Here is a 27,276-nt window from a genome sequence, read left to right as displayed (position 1 = left end):
TAATTGCTGTTATTAGATCTCTTTAAAATCTTGTATTCTGATAACATTATGTAGCAGTTTGTGAGAGTACGAGGCTGTCAGATACATGAGACAATAATATCAGTGATTTCTCACTCTTGTTATTATCATTTCAGCCATTTTCAGCTTATATATTTAAATATTAGCTGGCAGTTTTCATAAATTACATTGATTAACACTTTACAACTGGTAGTATGTAGTTAATAATCACGAAGTCATAACACTTTACAATTGGTAATATGTAGTTAACAATCAGGAAGTTATAACACTTTACAACTGGTAGTATGTAGTTAACAATCAGGAAGTTATAACACTTTACAACTGGTAGTATGTAGTTATTAACCAGGAAGTTATGACCCTTTACAACTGGTAGTATGTAGTTAATAACCAGAAAGTTATAACACTTTACAACTGGTAGTATGTAGTTAATAACCAGAAAGTTATAACACTTTACAACTGGTAGTATGTAGTTATTAACCAGAAAGTTATAACACTTTACAACTGGTAGTATGTACGTAGTTAATAATCAGGAAGTTATAACACTTTACAACTGGCAGTATGTAGTTAACAATCAGGAAGTTATAACACTTTACAACTGGTAGTATGTAGTTAACAATCAGGAAGTTATAACACTTTACAACTGGTAGTATGTAGTTAACAATCAGGAAGTTAGCGGTTTAATCATTTGCAAATCTTTCACCATCTTTTTGGTTATGTTTATTACATGCATAGTCGCAAAGTGGGCACATCATAAACTATCAATTGCTCTATATACTAAAATATGGTTGCTTGACAAGAAACAGCAATCACTAGTCTCTATTCTGCAGCTTACATGTTTCAAAGAGGTAAAAAGTAGTGACATAAGTTAGTCATTTCTATGCTGTTTGTCATGAGCATACAACTCCTGTTATGTGTTACATATTCGTAGCTAGTTCAAATTTATTATTCAGATCAGAAGTTGACTGAATACTCACCTAACTAATAGTACAGGTTCCATAGCGGTTGTATCTTTACAGATTGAGAGGCTGAAGGAGTGTGAGAGACTGGTGGTAGCCTTAGAACTTGCTGGTTGGCTGAACGAGGCTAATACAGCTCTTCAGGCAGCTATTCAGTGCTATGGATTGTTAGCTCCCCCTCTCTACTGGCGTCTTCCTTCTGTTCCAGTCATACAGGTAACATACATATGTTTGATTTCATCAAGTCTTTTACCTTCAACTTATGCTCTTACCATGCATTACATAGCTTTCCATCCAACTTACATATATTGTGAAGGGTCCGCTATGACCCTTCACGGCTCAACAAACAACTGCATTGAATTAGGTTTTCCCATGCTCTGCCGCTCTCTGTTTATCGTGCTCCTTTTATATCATTCCTGCTGGCAGGCTCCGCCTCCTTTCCGAGATGGCCAGCTTGGAAGCAACTCGGTCTATTCAATGCTGGCTCGGTAGCAGCTCAGTCTCTTACTCAGGGGTCTGCCCGGCGTGTCTTCTAACGGCTAATGGCTGACTGGTTCGACCCAGTCTCTTCTGGCCTCAGTTCGGCGGGGCCAGTCCGAGTCTCTCTCAGCTTGGTGGGGCTCAGCCGTCTTCTGACCTCGGCACGGGCGACTAGCCATAATGACTTTCTTTGACCTTTCTTCTTCCTTCACAATATCTTTCTTTATGTAGCAACTTATCTTTCTTATAGTTATGTTCTTTACTCTCAGCTCTCTAAGCTACACATATCTTAGCTATATAGCTGACTTGTATCTTCCTCAGACATAATCCGCTTATGATCTAAATGTGCTGGTACAAAACGCCTGGTTTTCTCTAATCCGTACCAAGTTTTCTTTCAAAGTAAATGTATGTGTATGGCTCTACTAACTTTCACATGACTGGTTTACTTTGAAGTATTTTTTATGCTTTTCATCGGTCTAATGACAGCGCTGTCACATTTTTACTATTAGAACTTGTCAATAATGCAGATACTTTTGAGATGCCATGTGGTGCTGCAAGAGATCCCCAGCAGTCTGCGGACAAGACGCACTCAACGAATTAATGAAAGTCTCCATCACATGACTGCTTGTATCACCTATCACCTCACCAAGACCCTGCGCACATGGGCACAGAAAACTCTTGCCTCCAAACTTAATGATGCTGGCAGAAAGATGTTGAGCACAGAGAGCATCGCTGGTGATGAGGGGATAGAAAGACTTCAAGAAGACAGCAACAACCAAGATGATGACGGTAAGAATTATTATGGGTTGTTTATGATAGATATAGTCTGTTATGTATTTTATGTATAGCTAGTACAATTGTTGATAGATATAGTCTGTTATGCTATTCCCTGTAACACATCAACCCACTTCGTCATACAGCAGGGCTCTCACTAGCAGCACTCAAAAAGAAGCAGAACAAAAAACAGGCCAAGGCAAGTAAAGACGATGAACCTTCCGGAAACTCTGAGCTTAGAGCTCTTGAAGCTCACATGCTCAAGCTGTCAAAGCAAGGTAGATGCTTGTCCTTGATAAGTTGCTCAAGTTATTTGAGGTCATTTTGAGTTGTAACGGAGACTTTGCTATTATCATTTATTTGTAACAACGATCTCTCTTCAATTTACCACCTCACTAATGCTGTTACCACATCTTTTGCCATATGCAACAATTATTTCTCCATAGTTTAGCCCGTGAGTTAGAGTAAATAACATGTGTATTGTAGCTCAGGGTGAGCATGAGTTGACTGGGAATGAAGATCCCAGCGTGCTACACGCTTACATATCGTATCTGCCCAGTCGGATAGCTTTCAGAGAAGGTAAGCAAAGTGCAATATGTATTTTTATAGGGTTGATGTGACCAATATTATTATTGAGTTAAGATGGGCAATAGTTGGTGCACAATGCACATGCGCATAAACATACAGTTATCTTCTCTCCACCACTTTCAAGAAGCGATAACTACTCGAGTGAGGAGAGGATGATTCATAGATTAATGCAACAAAACATATTAGCATTTAGCTCACAGATCTGTTTTGTGATCATCCGTCGATTATCATAGCCTACAAATATTGATTATTTGCTATGATCTCAGACTATGGTTTTCAATGGCGAACCTCGAGGCAAATGTTGACACATTGTCATTGAGGCCACCATGACTGGTTGTCACGCACGACCACATACCCTAATTATTGTAAAAGCTACCCTAACTTTTCATAATTTTACATGATTGGAATACACAGGCCATAAGCGTTCTCAAACACTTGCTCTTTATTCGTAGACAATTCAAAAGTAGCTCTAAGTATTCCATCAAAGACACAGCGGTATGATAAGCCCATATTTAAGCTTACTGACGCTGCTATTACAAACAACATGTTTTAGCAACCATTGTAATTTTTTTATATATTGTGGTTTCATGATTTTACCATTTTTTTATTCCCATTCTATAAAGTACGATGTATTCTTAACTACTGATGTCTATAATTTGTTATGTTGTGCAATTTTTATAGCATGTTTTTCTTTTTGCCCGTTCTGTGAAGGGATACCTATGTTTCTGTAAGATATACTGTACAAGTTTGGTATTATTTGTAGTTCAGAAATTTAAAAGGCGTAACAGGTATTTGGAATTTCTGGTGCAAGTCGTACAGAAGGCCATAACAGAGGGTTATTCAGACCATGCCATAGACTGGTGCGAGGATGCTCTCAACTGGATATCAAAGTAGGTTGTTTCTTTCATCTAAAAATCTACCAAAGAACACTCTAACATTTTACTAACAGATGTCATTCACTTGTTAGTCTTTTGCGGAACAGCAGGACAGGACACTTGCCTCCACCAGCATTATGTCTTTTGTTATTCATCTGCACATTTGTATCGAGAACCTGCTGGTGTTAATCGTACATTTTGTGCTGCACATCTGTAGTTGGCATCTCACTAGTGTCACTCACCATGTGTCAGTCAAAATATTGAATATCATTATTCGTTATCTCTAACTTATCATGCTCAAGCAAACTCATCATGTCATTAATAATAATAATAAGCAATAATAACAAATAAAAGACAAAGATGGGGTTTTGTTTGTAGTTTTTGGTGTTCTCTTTTGTATGACTAGGGTTTTTGTCATTTGCAATGCTGTCTGTACTTACATGATTGTTGTTGTAGACGAAATGAGTTAGTTCTGGGCAGCAAGGCTATTATAAGCAAACAGCTAGGTGCTGTCGCTGTGCAAGGTGACGACCCTAGAAAGTTTGCAGCTGCCATGGTTGAGTATAACAGACAGAAGGAACTCGGAGTGTCTCCGACTGCAAGGGGTCCCACAAAGGCCAACAACCGCAAACGCAACAAAATGAAGGTAGCAAACATTTGCTTGAGTCAGTTGGAAAAAATGTATTTTGTGGCAAGTTTTTATAAAACCTGCAGCCTTAAGAACAATCTTTTCAACTGAAAAATGTTTAATAAGAATTAAACGCGTTGCAGTTCTTTTTAATAGCGTAATTTTGATTAAGTTCAGGCGATTGTCATTTTCTTTGATAAGTTTAGGCAAAACTTTCGATTCCAGGTGGTTTTAGACTAAATATCAGTTGGTCTTTTCTATTGACTGTTATTAGTATACATGCGCGTATGAACACATCAAGTGGTGTTTTATTAGAAACCCCAGCTTGCAGGTTTTGTGACATGCCTAAACATGTAACTGCTTGTGGTCAGAGAGACCCTACATATATGAAGAGACATTGTATCTTGATAAATTTGAAGAGTCCAAACCATCTTCAAATTTCATATAGTTGTGAGCATTGTTGTGACTCACTTCTTACTCTAACTCCTATCAAAATATTAGAAAGTTGCTGTCACAAGAGTTTAATTACAGGGTGGAAAGTACAAGGTAAATATATGTATGTCAGGTCTGTCCGTTTGTTTGAGATATTTGCCTGCGGAGTTATGGAAACTCCTCTCTAACATGTTTATAATGCCTCTGGAGATATTTGCTTACAGATTTATGGAAATTCCGCACTAACTCATGTCTAACGCATCTGGGGATATTCGCTTATGAGGTTATGGAAATTCCTCTTTGACTCATGTATAGCGCATCTGGGGATATCCGCTTATAGAATTATGGAAATCTTTGTCTAATTTGTGTACATATGCTGCCTCTGCTTGTTCCATCAACTTATATAACCTTCAGTTGCTCTACCTGCCTGATACAGTTGTGATGACATGATGTAACGGGTAGCATATAGTGTGATAATATCGTGCAGAAAAAGAGAGGCCAAATACCACGGCATCAAGTAGTAATAATAATGCTGTTTTTGTCAATTACTTGCTTATCTTTTAGTGCCAAAACTAATGCCAAGTTACCCCATCCGTGTTTGTGTCTGCTAAAAGATACTCCTAAGATGATGTGTGCACAAGATAGGAAATCAAATTAGTATACTACTTATTTAGTTTGTTTCTCAGCTCATCGGTCGACCAGGGCAGTTGTACTGGTAGCGGTTATACGGTTATACAATTATATGTGTATAGAATATTTTATAGAGTGAGTATTAAAATGTTGTGCTCTAATTTAATCCTGGCTCCAACATGTCAGCTGTAACTAGCTTGAGACTCTGCTGGTTTTACCGATCTTTTATCTTTTATTCTAAATAATGCAATTGACAAGTCACCAAACTTCATATTAAAATCAGTCTATGAAGCGGTGATGATATGTTTCCTCTGAGTATGTTCACATAAACTGACCTTGAGTAATGGTGTAGCATTGGAATAGCATGAGCTGACAACTGCTATAGAAAATAGAGATAAAATTAGGTGAGAACAGCCATAGGGATAGAGGGTACAGATAGGAACTATTATGAGATAGAAAAGACAAAGGAAGTGGTACTACTAGCACTATTATTTCTCATAAATTGCCAAACAGTCAATAACACTAGAGTTGTATTTAGACACTACCACTACAGTTGAACAATAACTAGGGGTCTGGCATGTGATCGCTGACATCTTGGTGTAGGCATTGACATGGTGTTGGCTTGTTGGGTGGTGATGGTAAGGCTTAAGTGTGAGCACCGACACTAGCAATACCATGTGGGGTGGTCAAATGCAATGAAAAATATTATATGTAAATAAGGTGAAAGTTACTACTCTGGTTCAAGAATATACTGTAACTTCTAGTCTGACAGATATCAAAATTGACACGCATAATCACAGACATTATAGACTTGGAACTGAAGTAATTTTTATCACTAATCTGCATGGATTCCTAAGTTAGTTATGCAATTGGCTGTTGAGCTTCATCCTGAATTTCACAGCATATGGTTCTTTTTAGTTGCTTGCTATTCCGGCCCATTTCACCGCTGAGCAGCGTGCTGTCGAGGAAGAACGACAGATCGGCGCCATCGAGAAGTTGGCATTGTTTGTACCAGATCTCTTCAAAGCTAAGATAAGAAAGAAAAGGTTTCGCAGAATCTGTGTTGATGAGATGCCATGGAGAGCTCAGGTGAGTAGATTTGGAGCTCGGGAAGATAAGTCAATCTGTTGCAGCGAGCTTCACAGCAGTTTCTCCTTGCTCGTCTTTTGTAGTTGAATATTGTCCTTGGTCTCAGTCACTTTGGAGTTTTCCTCAACAAGCTTGAAATGAAAGAAAAACTCATCGGAAATAAACATACGGTAGCATACAGGTGGGAAAACCCTTATGTTATACCTTAAATAAGGTTGATCAATTGCGTGTGAGTGAAGGCGTGATGAAATATAAATGCTTGTAAAACAACAAAAGGTATTCTATGAACTTGAGTCATTTGCATGCGCTACAGTTGCTTAAATAAAAATCTGCATTTATAGGTGTTATTTCTTCACCTTTGAGACAAAAGGTGAGGCGATGACTCCAAATGGCACTAGTAGTAGAAGCTGTTACAATAGTAGTATTACTACTATTACTAATTTATTACTACTGTTACTAGGTGTAATCTGCAGCACTGTTTACTATCCTTTATTACTAATGTTACTAAGTGTTATCTGCATCAGTTTTTATTACTGTCTATTACTACTGTTACTTGGTGATATCTGTAGCACTGTTTATTACTGTTTAATAGTACTGTTACTTGGTGCTATCTGCAGCATAGTTTATTACTGTTTCTTACTATTGTTATTAGGTGCAATCTGCAGCACTTTTTATTATTGTCTAATACTACTGTTACTAGGTGCAATCTGCAGCACGGTTTACTACTCTTTATTACTAATGTTACTAAGTGTTATCTACATCAATGGTTATTACTGTCTATTGCTACTGTTACTGGGTGCTATCTGTAGCACTGCCTTCTTGGATCCTGAGTGGTTCACATTTGAGACTGCTGGCACACTTATAGTTGGAATGGATGGAGGGCCAGCCCGACAGACCAAATCTAATGCCGGAGACAGATCTTTGGGCAGAAATGCTTTCACTAATGGAAAAAGAGGTGACACCAGCCTTACATTTTCTAGTGGCTTAGAGAGGGCAGCTGCTGCAGCTACAGGTAAGCTTACTTCTTCTTAGGAACTGGTCACAGATATAGAATTATAGAAGACTAGATGAAGCCTGGCATTGAACGAGTAATAGAATAATTACATAATAAATTTGAGTAACTTACCTGGAAAGCTAGATCTTTACTAAAATAATACCGTTTTAGGCCAGCTTAACAATTGTTATGCTTAACATCAACAGCGCTAGTTATTAATCCCAAGCAAGCACTTTAAGAGTGCATATCTTAACCAATGCAATGACTATTTGTCCAATGAATACATTGTATTTTGTGTAGCTTAATGGTTAAGTTTGCCGCCTTTAAATATGAAGGTCCTAAGATCAAATCTAGTGTCTTTGGATTTTTTATTGCTAGATTTTAATTGCTATAACTGGACACACGGTGTAACAAAAAGACAAACAGTCAGTGAATGTAGATCAGTAAATGTAACTAGAGTACGCGGTACCAGTTTAGACTGACTGACCTATCAGGTATTGTCACATGGTGAGCTAGCTATAAACTCTCATCCTATTGGCTAAGAGCGGTAAACCTAGTACCACGTATGATTTCAAGTACTGTTATGCAATGGTTTATTTGTTCACTAGTTGCCCAAAGATTTCATATTCTCAGATTACCTCAAAATATAGATGTTTGCTTTGCCGCTTTTATAGCACTTTAGTCAAGGTTAAATTGCTAAAGCGTTGATATCGCTGGAATTGTTGTCTCTCGGATGATATAAAAGAATTGGAATCACTCTGATCTAACAGATTTAATGAATGTCATCTCTTGTTGACATGAATAATAAGTTGGTTTGTTTTCCATGACTATTTGCTAGACCCATAAGGGCACCAGTTAAAGCTTTTACTGATGAGAATCTCATAGAATGAATTTGAAAGTTGCCTTAATCTCATATTAAAAGTATATTAAAATACCTTATGTTAAAAATATAGAAATATCAACAACCTTTTGGTCATTACAGCTTGCGGCTTTAACAAGCTTGGCTCTATCCAGCCTGTTCCTGCACTTTGAACTGCCATTGCTGTCCTTTAACATATTCTCACAGTATTGCAGGCTGCTGCCCATTGCTATTATTATCATGCTGCCGATTAGATGGCAGCAGACTAAATTAGTCTCTTATTCTCTCCGGACATGCCTGTACGAGGTTTCATACATTCTATGATGTTCATGAAGGTGTTTAAATATTTTTATATTTCTCTACTACCAAAGAGAAAATCTTCGCAATGAAAACTGTTCAAAAAAATGGATAGATATAAAGGTGCCTTTGAGGTTGGAAATGAGAATGCTCTTCTGAACGGCTAAATAGTAAGCTATTTCGCCGTTCAACCTTCAAAATTGTTTGCATTTGGGTTCTTTATTGAGTTAAAGTGAGATAAATTTTTATTGTTAGCATTCTTTCTGGCCACACCCGATATAGTTGGGTGTACGTTTGATTTATCTCAAATGAGCAAGTGAATACATCTATGAAATAGATTAAAATTACTCCTTTCTTTCTTCTTTGTTACCATCTAAACTGCCCCTTAGTGTTGCCATACCACATAGGCTGCAGGTCACAGTCTTTCATGTAATGTAATATTGTATCAAGCATAGATACCTGGACATATTAATAGATGCAATATGGATGAACCATAAAACTGTTTTATTTTTTAGTGATTTGAAGTCCTTTCTGACTCTACCTCTTGATGTGTTGCATAGGTTGCTCTGTTTTACACCATAGTTCATCATGACTCCTATTGCTCCCCTACATTGACTTACGTTTGCCTTCAAGACTAGTCTAACATAGTTAACTCATTTCCTTGTGTTTTTATTTAGTTTGTTAGTAATAGATTCTACAAAAAGCAGGAGTTCTTTGTATGTCCATAGCCAATGCTCATTTTCTACATAACGTGTAAAGATTTTGTGTCCATATAAATTCTTCATTTCAGTGTTTATCTCTATAACAAAGTTTAGATATTATAAGAGTCCTATTTTTTGTATTGTCCTGATTCTTTATTCAAAGATTCGTTGTTCGTTAGCTGCAGGAGTGAGGAGCAATCCAAATGCAAACCTACTTACAGGTAATCAGATGAAATTTGATGGGTTTTGTAGGTCTTGTACCTCAGCCTCTTTTCCCTGTACCTCCGGAGAAGCCTGACTCGCCAAGAACTCCGAGGACTCCAGAGATAGTAGCCGTCGAAGAACGGAAAGGAAGTCCTGACACAACTATTCTCTCTGCTCAGATTACACAAGATAGCCTTGAGAAGACCTTCAACTATTTTCGGAGAGCTATTGTAAGTTCCAGCCATTTCCTGTGTTACAATGTAGTTCATGGTACAGTTGTCTGCAGTTCTGTAGAAATATCAGATAATTACAGCGCATGTCTCAGCCATTGCACAGCTCCACACTTTATAAATCTCTCACATTATTATGGTGAAAACTGGTCAAAGGTACCATCGACCATGCGTTTTATCAAGGCCTGTATGTCTAGTCATGCATGTTAGTGTGAATGCATCATCAAGTATATAAATGCTTTCCTCTTTTTCACTTTTGTACTTGGTAAGTATAAAATACTTTGCCTTGCCACTCTGTTCAACAGGTGCTGTCCCACAGAGGGCAGCATTGGACGCTACTTCAAAACGCTGTGAGAGTCTTGTGGAATTGTGTGCACACAGCTCTCATTAGGGCATACACTACTGACCCTGCTGCCAAAACAGGCCTCCTCACCAACAGCACGTTGCGCAGTTTGGTGCTTGTGCCTCTATCGATGGCCTGTGATCACTGGTTAGATATGATGTTTCACCTGCAGTCACAAGAGGAAGCGAAGGCTAGGGTAATGATAACTGTATGCTTATAGTGCATGAGGCTATAGCTGAGAATAAAGGTCTATTGCCTCTGTCCAACTTTGTTTGTTTGTTTGTTTATTTCATCAATAGAAAAATAGAACAAAAAATTGAAGTAATAAACACATCACATGTTGTCAACATAAGAGTATATAATTAATTTCTAATAGTCAACAATAAATATAACAACACAAAGGAGGTGATGATAGGCCTATATGCAACGGCGAACCAGTCAAAGCAAGGCTCAGTTAGTCGATAGCAGAAAAAAAATAGACTCACTCCCGCTCCAGAAGATGAACTCTTAGACTATTTTTAAATTCGGAAATGGTTATATATTTTTAACATATTTAGGTAGTTAGTTTCGTAGCACCGATTCTTGGTATGTTGTTTTTTTATGACTGGCAGCGGAGCTAGATGGTGGAATGGGTAAATTTATAAAACTTTGTCTCGTAATTTTTACAGGCACAGTGTTTTTAAGATAATCTTGAAATGTTAGAAAAGCACGAAGCAAAGTAGCAAAGTACGATATTTATATAACCGAAAAATGTCAAAAAATTTTAGGGTTTGGAAAAGCTCTTTAGTAGGATATAGGAAATCTCTTTTACAAATAATACGAACTAGTCTTTTTTAAAAGAGAAATAAATGATTTAAGTACACAGCTGGAGCATTTCTCCACACTTCAACACAGTAAGTTAGTTTTGAGTTTAAATAAGAATTGTAAATCAGTAGTAAAATATATTCAGGAAGACACTGGGAACATCTAAACAATAACCCTGAAATAGAACGTAATTTTTGCAAGAGGAATAAATATGGACCAACTTAAGTGTTTATCTAATGTTATACCTAAAAACTTAATAGTATCAGATTTAGAGATAATTTGCGAGTTTATGTTAATTATTTTATCAGTAAACTTAAATTTATTTTGGGGGTTTAAAAATGAGCTGTTTATTCCTAGAGAGTTCCATATAATAACGCGTGCGAAGGAACGGCTAACGTTAATCTATTATAGCGCTATTGCTGAGTATAGCTGCAATATTTGGTTGATATACTACCATATAATGTACCATCTATATAAATCTTCCGAAGAATGTTGCAGTTTTAAAGTATTTTACAGCGTGACGGAAGAAACAGTTTCAATTTCTTTGGCAACGTAGAAGATGAAAAGGGTGGAGCTAGCATGAGGTTTGAACCAAAAATGGATGACCACACTGTAGCGGACTTGCAGTTTACGCGCCGTCTCATACTGCGCACTATGGAGGTTCTGTTCTATGAGAAAAAATGGGAAAAGCTTATAGACATAGCGCTCAGGTTTACCTCACTGACAGGGTGAGTTGGACTAAATTTCAATGCTTATGAAAGAACTTTTGTTTAAGTGTCTCGTCATTCATTCTACTAGCTGTTACAGCTTTTACTCATCATATGTAAAAATACCTACACTCGATTTCCTCATAATTAGTAAAATGAGAATTTATAGACTGTGGGCGCATTTGGAATAGGCAGCGTTTTGAATAGACAGCATTGACATAGGCAGCATTTAGAATACGCAGCATTTGGAATAGGCAGCGTTTTGAATAGGCAGCGTTGACATAGGCAGCATTTAGAATAGGCAGCATTTAGAATAGGCAGCATTTGGAATAGGGAATGTTTCGAATAACCAGCATTTAGAGTAGGCATTATTTGGAATAGGCAGCATTTTGGAATAGGCAGCATTTGGAATAGGCAGCATTTAGAATAGGCAGCATTTGGGAATAGGCAGCATTTGGAATAGGCAGCATTTAGAATAGGCAGCATTTGGAATAGGCAGCATTTAGAAGAGGCAGCATTTAGAATATGCAGCATTTGGAATAGGCAGCATTTAGAAGAGGCAGCATTTAGAATAGGCAGCGTTTTGAATAGGCAGCGTTGACATAGGCAGCATTTAGAATAGGCAGCATTTAGAATAGGCAGCATGTGGAATAGGGAATGTTTCGAATAACCAGCGTTTAGAGTAGGCATTATTTGGAATAGGCAGCATTTGGAATAGGCAGCGTTTAGATTAGGCAGCATTCGGAATAGGCAGCGTTTAGATTAGGCAGCATTTGGACGATGTTTGTTTATAATGGTTGGGCAGCTAGAGGTTTTTAGAAACTAATAATAACTTTTATCAATATTCTAATGAATGTAAATTTATCTAGCATGAAGAGAGCTCTGTTTTATGATTGACTTAATCATTAGGTTCTTCTATTACTAGGAAAATTGTCAACTTATTAATTAAATCTTTATTTTAACTCATTTAGCGTCTGTTTGTTAAACTTAAAAAATTACCAGAAATTATTGTTTATTGCTGTTTATGGTTTGAGAAGTCTGGAATCGTTTCCTTTTTATGTTGAAAACAGCATTTCGCAAAGAACAGTTACAACCTGAGGTGAACAGCCATATCACCAAGTGCTGACATGGCTGTTCAACTGAAGTAAGCGCTTGCTGACATGACTGTTCAAATCAGGTAAGCACTTGCAAACCTGGCTGTGTGCGTTTTACTTGCAGAAGCAGATACGCTGAGCAGGTTTATCCAATGGTCATTCTTGCTCAGAGGTTCCTCTCTGATAGAATCATATCTTGTGGCGAAATCATACCTCAATTGCATTTTATTCGGGCCGTTCAAGAGTATGGCCCCGTGACAGCGGACGTCTATTCTAAGGAACTCCAGCTTCAGGTTCCCGTTGAGATGGTAAACGGTGAAGAAAAAGTAGTGGTCCATTCACTGGATTACAAGGCGGAAAGAGACCCAATGGCCACATCCCTTCTCAAAGGTTGATTTTCTGCTGACTTAGTCAAAACTTGTCTAATATTAGATGATTGGCTAGAGTCAGCCAATCGTTTACTTTTAGGCTGAGAACCTAAAAGTAGACGATTGGCTGACTCTCGTGACCTATTCATAACCTCGTGACGAAAGTCCTTCACTCCATTTTTAGTACCAGTTTTGAATCTTAAATAAAAAGTGACGTGTAACAACAAAACTTAAAGGAAGGGCTCTAGATTAGATATGTATAAGAATGTAACTCCTGCTTTAGATGCTGCTCAATCATACTAGCTGTATCTGCTACTGCTACTTTCACTCTTTCATCGACAATAGTTAAGCATCTTCATGTAGTTTACAATCTCATTGGTACTGTTTCAGAATATCAGTTTTAGCTTTTTCAAATCCTTCTGCCAGCATACACTATAAGACCTAATTATGGATTCTTGTTAGTGTGCAACGTAGTTGATGCCTTCTACTCACTTATTTTGTTGGTTATGTTTATTAAATCTCTCGTTGCAGACAATTCCCTTGCCAAAAAACTAGCCTGTGTTCCCTTAGACTACAATGCCAGTTTGGCTCACTATAGAGTACAGCTAGAGAAATGTGGATATAATGCCAGGGCGTTAAAGCACAGCAGACGTTTGCTCATACTCTATCTTGGCGGTCAACAGAAGGGTATGTCAGTTCCTTTGTGTAATGAGTTGCTGTCTATCATCTGTAATGGTCTGTATGGTTCCAAGGCTATTTGCCCAACTTATACTATGATGTATATCTTGTTACTCCCTTGTGAGATATACCAGGATATAACTTGTCTGAAGGTTGTATGTGTTATTGAAAGTAAGCTCACTTATTTAAGAAAGCAGGAGAGCAGCTTGTTTGGGTTGAAACGGCGAAACATAACCATGTGTAAATTTGCACAATGAATGATCACACTGTCAAAACTGCATGCAATTTATCATCTTTAATGTAAACTGTTGATTACTAAAATTCACCATAACAACACAAACAATATAATATGGTCTACATTCGAAGTTCTACTGAATTCATAAATCACTGTACTGGATTTAAATACCTGGTGGGTAGTCTGAAGTCTGGTGGATGATGCAACATCTGGTGAATGTTGCAATACCTAGTGGGTGATGCAATACCTGGTGGATGATGCAACACCTGGTGGATGATGCAATACCTGGTGAGTGATGCAACGCCTAGTGGATGATGCGACACCTGGTGGGTGATGCGACACCTGGTGGATGGTGCAACACCTGGTGGGTGATGCAACACCTGGTGGGTGATGCAGCACCTGGTGAGTGATGCAACACCTAGTGGGTGATGCAACACCTGGTGGGTGATGCAACACCTAGTGAGTGTTGCAACACCTGGTGGATGATGCAATACCTGGTGGGTGATGCAACACCTGGTGGGTGATGCAACACCTGGTGGGTGATGCAACACCCGGTGGATGATGCAACACCTGGTGGGTGATGCAACACCTGGTGGGTGATGCAACACCTAGTGAGTGTTGTGACACCTGGTGGATGATGCAATACCTGGTGGGTGATGCAACACCTGGTGGGTGTTGCAATACTTAGTGGGTGTTGTGTCACCAACTGGTTAAATTTTAGCTTGCTCTGCAGCTATTAAGTGAACATCCTTTGGCCAAATTCACTTTTTGCAACCTTCTATTAGTAGGCATATGTCTAGCAATAAAGAGTCAGTAAACAGCTTTTCAACACTTCTGCAGCAACTTTCGCATTGAAGAGGATTTTCCATTTTCATGTGTGTGAAGTTATCAGAACACCTTACAATAGCTGTGCCAGTGTTTTCTGATCAGCCTTTGTATTCTGATCAGATATTTAACCAAACCCCATGACTACATGGTTGAGTCATATTTATTCAGAAAAGAGGTCAGCAGGTTTTCTTTTTATTTGCCTATGCTTCTGATATGGTGTTCAAAACTTCAAGCCATAGATATAATAAACCCTATTATTATATCTATATATATTGTTTATATATATAAATATAATAAACCCTATTATTATATCTATATATATATTGTTTATATATATATAATTATAATAAACCCTATTATTATATCCATATATATTATTTATATATAGATATAATAAACCCTATTATTATATCTATATATATATATTATTTATATATTTATAAATTTATAGGTTTATTATATTTATGGTTTGAACTCTGATTATAATAGTGATTCTGAGTACTTAAATAAACTCCGTCTCACTTTCACTCTCTGTCGCCAATATGGTTCACACTGAATGCTTCAGAGGATCGACAGCACTGGTTCACACACTTTTTTAAGTGAGGGGGGCCTGTAACATTTTTTTTCTCTGATGGAGGGCCAAGGTCAGTTTGTAACAGAAAAAGTGAGGCAATCGCAAAAATTGTTGTTTTCCAGAAAACACTAACATTCCAGCGCACAGGTAAACAAAAATATCAATAATCTTTTTTGAAATCGAGTAACTTTCTCTGGGTTTTTCACGCAGTAAGAAAATACAGGAAATATATAGGACTACTTGTACTAACCACATTTTATGAAAAAAACACACGCTTATTAAAACTTTGGAAACATGCATTTTATTTGGGAAGGCATTTTGTTGAAACTATTTATTAGGTTATACATGTATATATGCTAGCCCAGTATACATTATGTGGGAGCCATATACATGAGAGTACATATATATGCTAGCCCAGTATACATTATGTGGGAGCCATATACATGAGAGTACATATATATGCTAGCCCAGTATACATTATGTGGGAGCCATATACATGAGAGTACATGTATATGCTAGCCCAGTATACATTATGTGAGAGCCATATACATAAGAGTACATATATATGCTAGCCCAGTATACATTATGTGAGAGCCATATACATGAGAGTACATATATATGCTAGCCCAGTATACATTATGTGAGAGCCATATACATGAGAGTACATATATATGCTAGCCCAGTATACATTATGTGAGAGCCATATACATGAGAGTACATATATATGCCAGCCCAGTATACATTATGTGGGCTCTCATTCATCAACTTGGCTCATATCAATTTGTATCAGAAAAATACTTCTTCACATATTATAGTTGTTTACCACTAGAAGTCACATAAAAACAGCTATTTTAATATCAAGTTATAAAAGGTATTAAAATAGAAAGGTTGGTTGTTGATTTAGTAACTTAACAAGAGGAGTAGATTCATATCTATATAATGCCAGGCAGTACAAGCAGCTGCACCATCATTAGTAACAACCCAGCCAGACAAGGCAGTTATAAAGGTGCGTTTACACCAGGCCGATTTGTTGGAGTTGTTTCAACTTCGACAAAATCGGCCTGATGTAAAAAGCAAATCGGTTGTAAAAACTGCCTTGTCTCCGTCACCGGCACAAAATCAGTAAAATGTAGCATACTATGTTGGTCTGATTTTGACGGTCCTCTTTGTCGGAGTGAAACAATAAATTGACCAATCAAAGACTGCTGCTGGTATGATGATGCTATAACTAGATTACAGCTGTGATGATCAAACGATAGTTCATTGATGATGACCTAGCATGCTGAACTAAAATTCTTTACACAGGGGAGGAGTCAAATGTGTGCTGTCCATGCTGCCCATAGTTTGTAGAACGCGCTGCAAAGATTTGTTATTACATGGCATGTACTTTTGCTTCATTGACATTCAACTACTGTTTGTGTTTATACAGCCTCGCTAGACAGTCCTCCCACTGGAAGCCTCGAGCCTGCGATAGACTTCGTCCCTCACACAGCTCAGCCTCAGCCTTCTGTGCCCGTAGATCTGAGAAATGTGCTCTTTAGTTCAATAGAAGAAGTTCAAACAGCGACACTGCCTAAACCGCAACTGACCTGCGTTATTTCCTCTTATGAGAAGACCATTGGTAAGGGTGTCATGTCATTCCATCGGATAATATTATGTCACTTCATCATCCGGCAATAATGTATTCGTGTTATTGCCTTCGACTCTGGTCTTTTATCGCTGCAACCAGGTTTCACATCTTAACTTCTTCAATATGTTACTATTTTGTAATTTTTCATGTTTTTCAAACAAATAATGAATCGTCTGTTACTTTGTAATGATGGGTGGCCTTTTTTAATACCGATTAAGTTTGAAATCTATAGTATCCATTAGACTGCCATCAAAAGCACTGCCTGTATCATGATTTTTTGCAGAGATTCTGCTGGCCCACAACCAGACAAGTCTTGCAGCTCAGGCTATGCATGAGCTGGGCAATCTTCAGTACCACAACGGCAGCCTTAGGTACTCACTCATTTCATCTTGAATCATGATATGTTATTACACTCTTTTGCCTGAAACACTGTGTTTGAGTGCTGGTTAGTCGCTGGCCAATTCTTTCCAACATTTTCATTCATCGTGCGGGAGTTAACAAGAGAAATTTAACTATCATATACCTGTTTGTATTTCATTTATTATCTGCTTTTATGTCCTCCTTTCCGTTTGAGTCTCTGTAGCCTTTTGGATGAAAACAATATTTGCCTTATTTTAAACTGTGGTTGCCACTACCTGTATATGGAAGGATTAATGATGATGACTCAGGGTTTTTGAGTGCTAAAGAACTAGCCAGAGTAGATTTTCTCTCACTTGTTCAAGAGTCAGCCACGATACTCTCAACTGGGAACATCCCTGATGCGATTTCTGCAAAAAATAGACTGAAAGATTGCTGTAATTCTGCAATCTTTTTTGCTGCTGGATATTGGTATAAAATTCATTTATAATATTTATTGTCATACATCTTTTTTGCTTGTGCATTTGACTGTTTATGAAAGTCTGCTGAATATATATTTTTTATCATACGTACACAAGTTTGTTTGATGTAACGAAACTGATCTTGTACTGGCAGACTAGATGGACAACTGTTCATTATGTTGCAGATCAGCATACAAGTGGTGGTGTGAAGCTGTTGACCTTATTCTCGGGCAGAAGGATGCTGTAAGCAGATGGAGAGAATTGTTCTTTGAAGTAACAGACATTTCTAGCAAGTTGCTGAAGCGCTGCGGGCTGTGGGGCTGCCTGCTCGGTAGTGTCATTACCTCCAATATTTCACAGTACATTCTCACCTCAGATCTGTCCATGAGGTCTACCTGCTGCTTCCTCTCAGCCTACTTTTTCAAGGTGAACTTGTTTTTATAAACAAGAGACTTGATTGTGCTATAACAACAGTTTGCTTCCGAGAATTTTATTATCTTTGGAAGTTAATTTATATTGAAAATGAAAAAACTTCATAAAAGTTTTCCTTTTGCTAATGAATTTATCATTTCTGTTGCCAAACATATTTTAATAGTAAATCATTCCTTGTGATGAGACTTTAATCTGGTCAATGTGCAAGCAAACAAGAAACAAGCTTGGTAGATAAATAGCAAACTTTTTTGTATCTATAGAGGTATCAATAGATCAGCACATAGAGTGGCCATTCACAGATAAAAGAATACAACTAGGCACTCAGGTAGCCTTTGTATCTATAGAGATATCAATAGATGTGCTAATAGTTCTTAGGTAAATGAATAAGGAGCTAAGCACACATGCAATGCTTGTATCCATGGATCTATCGATGGATTCTTCTTACTGTTGCTGCTCACACATAAATGAATAAAGCACTAGCCATACTAAGTTTAATATTGTATAAGTTGTAAGGCAAAACTTATCAGTACGCTTGCCTTAATCCCATAATCTTACAATATTTATGGTTTCAGGCACTGTTTAGAGCCTCGCTGCCACATCCGTCTGCTGACAGAGACTACGCTTCTTATGACATTGGGGAGGGATTTGAAGTTACTTCCCTTGTGCCAGGAATAGATTTGCTATCAGATCATTTCCGGGCTGATGGTAGATCGGTAGTTGCTGCCTTGCGTTGGGTCTCTGAAGAACTGGCAAGAGGGAAATACAATCTCTTTGTAAGAGCACTAAAATATGCAAAGTATTTATATTATATTCCTTATTATAAGTTTAAAGCATCTGGTAGTCACGGAATCTGTAAGACTTTATTTTATCTCCCAAAAACTTTCTAGATTTGCTGATAGGGATATTTTAGATGTTAGATATTTCAGCAGAGACTGACAGATGTACGTAAAATAAATTCTGTCAAAAAAGTCATTGTTAATGTTTAAAAATTATTTAAACTTTATAGAATAGAGCTATTCAATGAAGCTATTTTAAACTAAAATGGGTAATAGTAGGCTGTAGCGGAGATAATATAAAACAAAAGAAGAGTTGTCTGCTCATGTACATACCTTTTTAGGGATAATATAGTTTTAACTGATTCGGAAGTTTCATCAATTATGTTACTTTTCGAAATTTTATTGGATTTTCAGTTATTATTACCTTAATAATAAATGGGTAGGTACTAGGTAGTTTGTTTTAAAGTTATTATAGCAATGAGCATGTATTTTGTGATGAATCAATCCTATTGCTCAGTCGTTGTAAAACTTCACTTTTATCTCCGTGCATCTTCTGCTGCACCAACATAACATAACATGATAACATGCACACATTACCAGTTTATATAAACTGTTTTCGCTCTCCAATTTTCACATCTATAGTACAAGAACGATATTTTCTGCAGGTCCTGCCTCTTCTCACGCTCTACCAGTATTTCACAACTTACGTCTGCCGAGACTTACAGCGAGCCGTAGATGGTAGAATCCTTAAAGCTAGGGTTCTAACTGACCTTGGCCTTTTCTCTGAAGCACTCACAACTCTTGTTCGCCTCCTACACGGTGACAGGCTGCCTCATATTGGTGACAGCAATTTCCGTCAGGTTGAGAGCAAGATGCCTGCGATACAGTTTGATAACTCAAAGCCTTTAGAAGATGCCAGCAACCTAAAGGTAAGTCAACAGTAGGTTGTCAGTGTGGGTAAGTTTTCAGTGATAGGACTAGAGTGTGTGTAAGCCTTCAGTGATGGTGCTAAATTGTAAGTCATCTGTGATGGGCCTAGACTGTGAGGGAGTCATCTGTGATGAGACTAGACTGTGGGTGAGTCATTTGTGATGAGACTAAGCTGTAGATGAGTCATTTGTGATGAGACTAAACTGTAGATGAGTCATTTGTGATGAGACTAGACTGTGGATGAGTAATTTGTGATGAGACTAAACTGTAGATGAGTCATCTGTGATGAGACTAGACTGTGGATGAATCATCTTTGATGAGACTAAACTGTAGATGAGTCATCTGTGATGAGACTAGACTGTGGATGAATCATCTGTGATGAGACTAGACTGTAGATGAGTCATCTGTGATGAGACTAGACTGTAGATGAGTCATCTGTGATGAGACTAGACTGTAGATGAGTCATCTGTGACGAGACTAAACTGTAGATGAGTCATTTGTGATGAGGCTAGACTGTAGATGAGTCATCTGTGATGAGACTAGACTGTGGATGAATCATCTGTGATGAGACTAGACTGTAGATGAGTCATCTGTGACGAGGCTAGACTGTAGATGAGTCATTTGTGATGAGACTAAACTGTAGATGAGTCATTTGTGATGAGACTAGACTGTAGACGAGTCATTTGTGATGAGACTAGACTGTAGATGAGTCATCTGTGATGAGACTAGACTGTAGATGAGTCATCTGTGATGAGACTAGACTGTAGATGAGTCATCTGTGATGAGACTAGACTGTCAGTGAATCATGAGTGTTGGGATTATAGTGCGTACTCTAACAGGCCTTAAATATCTCTTTGTCACTTCAATGTATGAATCACTTTTCTTAAGGTAGTTTACTATATAACAAGCTGTTATATAACTTATCTTTATACTTTGGGTTTCCAACATTATTTGTCTACCATTATATACTAGAAACGTGTAAGTTTATAATAAATTGATGTCTCTAATCACAAGTCCATAGCAACTTTAACACTTGTACCCAAATGCCTTTCAACAGTTTATTGTCTCGACTCAAACGAGTTGCGAGCTTTAGTAGAGGCTCTAGAGTTGCGAGCTCTAGCAGAGGCTCTAGAGTTGTGAGCTCTAGTAGAGAGTCTAGAGTTGCGAGCTCTAGCAGAGGCTCTAGAGTTGCGAGCTCTAGTAGAAACTTTAGAGTTGCGAGCTTTAGTAGAGGCTCTAGAGTTGTGAGTTCTAGTAGAGACTCCAGAGTTGTGATCTCTAGTAGAAGCTTTAGAATTGTGAGCTCTAGTAGAGGCTCTAGAGTTGTGATCTTTAGGAGAGAATCTAGAGTTGCGAGCTCTAATAGAGACTCTAAAGTTGCGAGCTCTAGTAGAGGCTCTAAAGTTGTGATCTCTAGTAGACTCTAAAGTTGTGAGCTCTAGTAGAGGCTCTAAAGTTGTGAGCTCTAGTAGAGGCTCTAGAGTTGTGAGCTCTAGTAGAGGCTCCAGAGTTGTGAGCTCTAGTAGAGGCTCTAAAGTTGTAAGCTTTAGTAGAGACTCTAGGGTTGCGAGCTCTAGTAGAAACTCTAGAGCTGCGCGCTTTAGCAGAGACTCTAGAGTTGTGAGCTCTAGTAGAGGCTTTAGAGTTGTGAGCTCTAGTAGAGACTCTAGAGTTGTGAGCTCTAGTAGAAGCTTTAGAGTTGTGAGCTCTAGTAAAAGCTCTAGAGTTGTGAGCTCTAGTAGAGACTCTAGAGTTGTGAGCTCTAGTAAAAGCTCTAGAGTTGTGAGCTCTAGTAGAGACTCTAGAGTTGTGAGCTCTAGTAAAAGCTCTAGAGTTGTGAGCTCTAGTAGAGACTCTAGAGTTGTAAGCTCTAGTAGAAGCTCTAAAGTTGTGAGCTCTAGTAGAGGTTCTAGAGTTGCGAGCTCTAATAGAGACTTTAGAGTTGCGAGTTCTAGTAGAGACTCTAGAGTTGTGGGCTCTAGTAGAAGCTCTAGAGTTGTGAGCTTTAGTAGAGACTCTAGAGTTGTGAGCTCTAGTAGATGCTCTAGAGTTGCGAGCTCTAGTTGAGAATCTAGAGTTGTGGGCTCTAGTAGAGAGTCTAAAGTTGCGAGCTCTAGTAGAAGCTCTAGAGTTGTGAGCTCTAGTAGATACTCTAGAGCAGTGATTATATGATGCAGATTGTTGAGCTGGTAGTAGAAAAGAGACTGTCAACAAGTTTGTCAAGCCTTTATGGTCCGCACCTCACCTGCCAGCTCTCTCTAGTACAGGCCAGGCTCATCATCGCCCTTGCTGATACCATTTCAGCACTGCCAGCCTATAACATCAGGTTTGTCCACAATCTAACCTCATAAATGGTGTGATCATTTTGGATTGTAAGCATTTAGCTTTGGTGTGTACTTGTTGTAGTAATTAATCGCACATGAATAGTATGTAGCATTTGTAATGTGTTTCTACAGTTTTTGGGTCTTAAAGCTTAATTAGTGTGAAAAAATGGAGACCCAGTTTGAAACGCAGAAAATGTGCCTATTTATAAGTTACGAGCATTGAGCCTGACAAAGCTCAAAGTTTCTTTGATTTTCAATGCAAATTGTTTCACTACAAAAGTCAACAACGAGTTCGTTACGGATAATAATATATTGCGAAGACCGATTCTTCCATTCCTAATCGGATAAAACGTGGCATATTTATACGGAAAACGAAAGTTCAAAGATTTCTAGTTTAATGTGGTGTTGTTGGAAGTTGGGCTGCTTTTGCATATTAAGACTTACTAAGCAGTGACAGGTCCGCTCTTGTAACGCTTCCTTTGCGCGACAATTTGTTACATCACGGAACAGCTCCTTTATGCTACTAAAGATTATCTTTCGACATTAAAATGTGGTTGAGTGGTGCAAGTGGTAAAGGGTTGGTTTGGTCTTGCAAAACCAAACCATCATCCAATTCAAGACCAATCAAGTCTTGGATTAAGACCAGTACAAAGCAATCTTTTTTGAAGCGCTTCAATTGTTAGTTTAGTGCAACGGTTTCAAGCAAGGTTACAAGATCAAAGTTTTATATTAGACCGATATATGACTAAAATGTTCTTCAAATGGAAAGTTGGAGATATGTGCGTAGAACATTCTAGAACAAACTCGATGCGTTCGTTTGAAGTGACTGCATCATGTTATATTAAACAGATAGAATTTAGGTGTTTCTGTTGAAGGTGCCAACATTTCAAAGAGTAGTTGTGAAGTTAAAAGGAATTTCTGTAATTTAAATACTTGAGTAGAAAATATTGCTGAGTTTTAAATTTTTTATGAACACGTTTTTGGCTGTGTGTGATCCATAAATAAGTTCACCAACTTATTGGTTTTTGCCCCTTAGCAAATTAATCAGTGGCAACATAGTATCATTTGTCTAAAGTAGAGAAAATAGTTATAATGTGCATAGGATGACCTGATCTAATATTGTGTTTTGCCCAGCTGGTCACGTACTATTCGCCTTCATCCAGTATCTACTAAACGTGCACTAACCCGAACTCGCTATAAATTGTTGGCACAGTTGAATGCCATCAATACTTATTCAAGGTTTGAGTATTGGTTATTCTAATGCTGATGCTTCCTAACCTCTCAGCTCAAGTTACGCTACTCAATGATATACATAGTTAGGAGATGACTCAGTAATATACATAGTTAGGAGATGACTCAGTAATATACATAGTTAGGAGATGACTCAGTAATATACATAGTTAGAAGATGATTCACTAATATACATAGTTAGGAGATGACTCAGTAATATACATAGTTAGGAGATGACTCAGTAATATACATAGTTAGGAGATGACTCAGTAATATACATAGTTAGGAGATGACTCACTAATATACATAGTTAGGAGATGACTCAGTAATATACATAGTTAGGAGATGACTCACTAATATACATAGTTAGGAGATGACTCAGTAATATACATAGTTAGGAGATGACTCAGTAATATACATAGTTAGGAGATGACTCACTAATATACATAGTTAGGAGATGACTCAGTAATATACATAGTTAGGAGATGACTCACTAATATACATAGTTAGGAGATGACTCAGTAATATACATCGTTAGGAGATGACTCACTAATATACATAGTTAGGAGATGACTCAGTAATATACATAGTTAGGAGATAACTCAGTAATATGCTTGATTATTGGACCGGTCTTATTTTGTCTACTGTGGTTAAACAACTCTCACGTGGGACTCACATAATTTTAGCTATGATCTCTAATGTCACCGTGCCCTACAATGCATTGCATTTTCCTAATGTGCTTCCAAGCTCTTTTAATCTGTTTATATATATTGGTAATGTGTTACTACATTCCTGTAATATATTACTATATTTCTGTAATATGTTACTGCATTCTTGTAATATGTTACTGCATTTTGTGATGTGTTACTAAATTCCTGCATTATGTTAATGTGTTCTTGTAATATGTTACTGCATTTTGTGATGTGTTACTAAATTCCTGCATTATGTTAATGCATTTCTGTGACATCTTACCGCATTTCCGTAATATATTATTGCATTCCTTTAATATGTTACTGTATCCCTGTAGTATGTTTCTGCCTTCTGGTAATATGTTACTGCATTTCTGTCATATGTTACTGAATCCCTGTAACACAGACTGTTGAATTGCTGTGAAACCGGTGTTCAATATCATAGACACAAGTTATTAATCTGTTGCAGGAGCCAGCGTGAGGGAGCATATGAGCTACTTAGAGAGAAGACAATGGCCACCTTGGGTCATGGAGGCGCACAAGGACCGGATGTGACCAGGATACCTCCTCTGAGCGCCAGATCTTCATCAGTTGGCAAATCTCCAACAGTTTCTAGAAACGAAAGTAGGTTGCTTTGCTTCCCTTCAAACAGTTGGTTGGCCGGCAAGGAGCAAAATCATATATACAATGGATATATAAATGTGAAATATATAAATGTGAAATATATACAGGTTTCACACATTGTATATAGGTAGGCTGCAAAATTATGCGTTGTTTTTTTGGTAGGTTTCAGAATGTTCTCTGCAGTTGGAAGTCTGGCTGAGAATGCTCTTGACGGAGATGGAGGGCCAAAGCGGAGACAAGTGTCTAAGTTTACTGATGAAAATGGAACGTTTTCTCGTGACAATGTCATGGCTGTACTCATCAACACCGGAGAGAAAATGCTGACTGCATTGCATGACATTTTAACAGAATCAGCAGAGCAAGAAGGCGGTAAGAGTTTTATCATTGGCTGGTAGAGAACTAGTACTAAGTATATAACAAGTTATAGTTGGTAGAGAACTAGTATTAAGTCAGATGATGGCCTTAAGTCCAAACTTAATTTAATAAGTTTAGACTTCAGACAAAAGGAACCCCTAGATATCAGTAAATATAGCTATCAAGAATGCTTTTTAAGTGTGTTGTTTTCAGGGTTACACTTGCTAAAGCCTTCAGAGCTAGAGTTGGTGACACAGTGTAAGCTGATGTTAGCAGATGTTGCCAGGCAGCGGCACCATGCTGGCATTGCTGTCAATTATGCGTTCTCTGCCATGAAGCTGCTCAAGTCATCTCAGGTGTTTGTCACAAAGAAGAAGAGTCGATCAGAGCAGACGAGGTAATAGTTGCCTTTGGTCCCTTCTGTTGGGTTTGTCTTTTGTCTAGTAGCACTTAATAAGGTATTCTATTGGCTTACTGGTTCTCAAGCTTGTCTTTATTAGTTACTAGCTACTGCTGGTGGCTAGTTCAACTAACAAGTTAGTTTTCATGCCCGAATGTTTGCGTGAAGTGAAGGCCATTTAATTTTAGAGTGGTCAGATTGTGAGAACTTGTATTTGATTAAACGTGTTAATACCACATCAAGATATGATTTTGAGAACTATTGACAAATCTGATAGACGTCTTTTTCAATTTGTTTTTATGAGATATCATAAGAGTGGTGTCAGTAGTAAAGTAGGAAAAAGTTGGTCATTTTATAATATTTTTAAATCAGTGAAGTTTGCTATTTTTACACAATTGATACAGTTTAATGAAACCTGCCTATCTCAAACACCAAAGCATTGCTCTGCTGTTTCATTTTTTCTTTGCATTTAAAGGATATGTGACACAAGAGTTTTAACAATTTAAAATGCAATAACTTTTTATAAATTTGAAGTTGCCTTCTTGAATCTTCTTTGCGTAATGATTATTAGAAAGGTGGTTGGCTGTATGAGTTTACTGCTTCTCTCACCATGCTGATATAATTATATTTATAACAAAAAGTTTAAAACTTGCCTTGTTTCATACTTGAATTGTAACAAAAATTGAGATATCTCATTTTGTGTGATTTTTTTCATTTAGCAAACATTAATAAAAACAAAATTACCTTTCAAGGATATGTCAGATATATTTCTAGATATATTTCAAGCAAGATATTTTGATTTTAATGTCTCTGTTTTTCTGATATCGTTTATTATTTAAATTGCTTGAGAACCAAAACTAAAATGCCATGATACACATCAAAACCCTTTTACTATAACATTACAATTAAGCAACACTTTTTGCTTCCCAAGTTTTCAAATGTTTATTTATAAAATAAAATTTTGTGGCAATAGTTAACTACTTGCATTTCTATTAATAGCATTGTAAAAGTTCAGATCTATCGAGTAGATATAATGAAATAGTAATAATATTTGTGAGTGGCAACACAGCAGTCAGAGTAACCCAGCAGACAGGTATACCCTTTTTAAGTAGAAATTTCCAAGTCTTCACTCAAACAAGAACAACCCAATTTTTTTTTTCATTTCCTTCTTTTGTGTTGAAAGCCGGTTTAGCTGCATAGCTCTAGTACCACAGTCAAGGTAAGCCCTGCTTGTTTCTAGCCAGTACTGGTCCCTGCATTTAGGTGGCCAAAGGCAGTTCAATCAAATCATGAATCTATGCAGTAGTGTTGTATTGCAGTAATCCTCAGTGGAGAGACGTGTCCGCGTGAGTATTTATTTTTCTCTCCCACTGTAGACGAGACGCCTCTCTGTTTGCATCCGTTTTGCTTTTCACTAATCATATTTGTAGAGTATTCTCGTTCTCTACGCTACATCTTATCCTTGCACTCTTTGCATGCGTATCTGCTTCAGTCAATGTTGTCACATGGGTTACTTCCTTGAGAATTGCTACATGTACATGTTTGTATGAACAGCCATTAGTATTTGCTGTGGTAAAAATTGGACCTTTAAAGCTTTCTGAGCGCTAAAAGTTTCCCTCTAAGTTGTTAATTTTTATCCATTTGCTTATCATAAGTTTTATAGAATATCAAATGTTTGTTGGA

General features: G+C 37.6%; 1 protein-coding gene across 1 annotated transcript in view; it reads left to right on the top strand.

The window, feature by feature from the left end:
• LOC137386756 (cilia- and flagella-associated protein 54-like) overlaps window positions 1–27,276 on the top strand; it is a 64,248-nt gene that overhangs the window by 21,762 nt on the left and 15,210 nt on the right. Inside the window, exons 21-44 of the mRNA XM_068072891.1 lie at window positions 1,035–1,190; window positions 1,982–2,243; window positions 2,375–2,506; window positions 2,715–2,807; window positions 3,580–3,706; window positions 4,148–4,337; window positions 6,300–6,470; window positions 6,554–6,651; window positions 7,280–7,482; window positions 9,574–9,755; window positions 10,061–10,294; window positions 11,419–11,630; window positions 12,828–13,093; window positions 13,534–13,758; window positions 16,816–17,007; window positions 17,300–17,387; window positions 18,020–18,260; window positions 18,839–19,039; window positions 19,708–19,971; window positions 22,150–22,298; window positions 24,685–24,839; window positions 25,002–25,208; window positions 25,407–25,590; window positions 26,913–26,939. Coding sequence (XP_067928992.1) covers window positions 1,035–1,190; window positions 1,982–2,243; window positions 2,375–2,506; window positions 2,715–2,807; window positions 3,580–3,706; window positions 4,148–4,337; window positions 6,300–6,470; window positions 6,554–6,651; window positions 7,280–7,482; window positions 9,574–9,755; window positions 10,061–10,294; window positions 11,419–11,630; window positions 12,828–13,093; window positions 13,534–13,758; window positions 16,816–17,007; window positions 17,300–17,387; window positions 18,020–18,260; window positions 18,839–19,039; window positions 19,708–19,971; window positions 22,150–22,298; window positions 24,685–24,839; window positions 25,002–25,208; window positions 25,407–25,590; window positions 26,913–26,939 — 4,259 coding nt within the window. The remainder of the gene's footprint in view (window positions 1–1,034; window positions 1,191–1,981; window positions 2,244–2,374; window positions 2,507–2,714; window positions 2,808–3,579; window positions 3,707–4,147; window positions 4,338–6,299; window positions 6,471–6,553; window positions 6,652–7,279; window positions 7,483–9,573; window positions 9,756–10,060; window positions 10,295–11,418; window positions 11,631–12,827; window positions 13,094–13,533; window positions 13,759–16,815; window positions 17,008–17,299; window positions 17,388–18,019; window positions 18,261–18,838; window positions 19,040–19,707; window positions 19,972–22,149; window positions 22,299–24,684; window positions 24,840–25,001; window positions 25,209–25,406; window positions 25,591–26,912; window positions 26,940–27,276) is intronic.

This window comes from Watersipora subatra, chromosome 1 (genome assembly GCF_963576615.1).
Source record: "Watersipora subatra chromosome 1, tzWatSuba1.1, whole genome shotgun sequence".
NCBI lineage: Eukaryota > Metazoa > Bryozoa > Gymnolaemata > Cheilostomatida > Watersiporidae > Watersipora > Watersipora subatra.
Note: the sequence above shows the minus strand (reverse complement) of the source record. Positions and strands in the feature narration are given on the sequence as shown.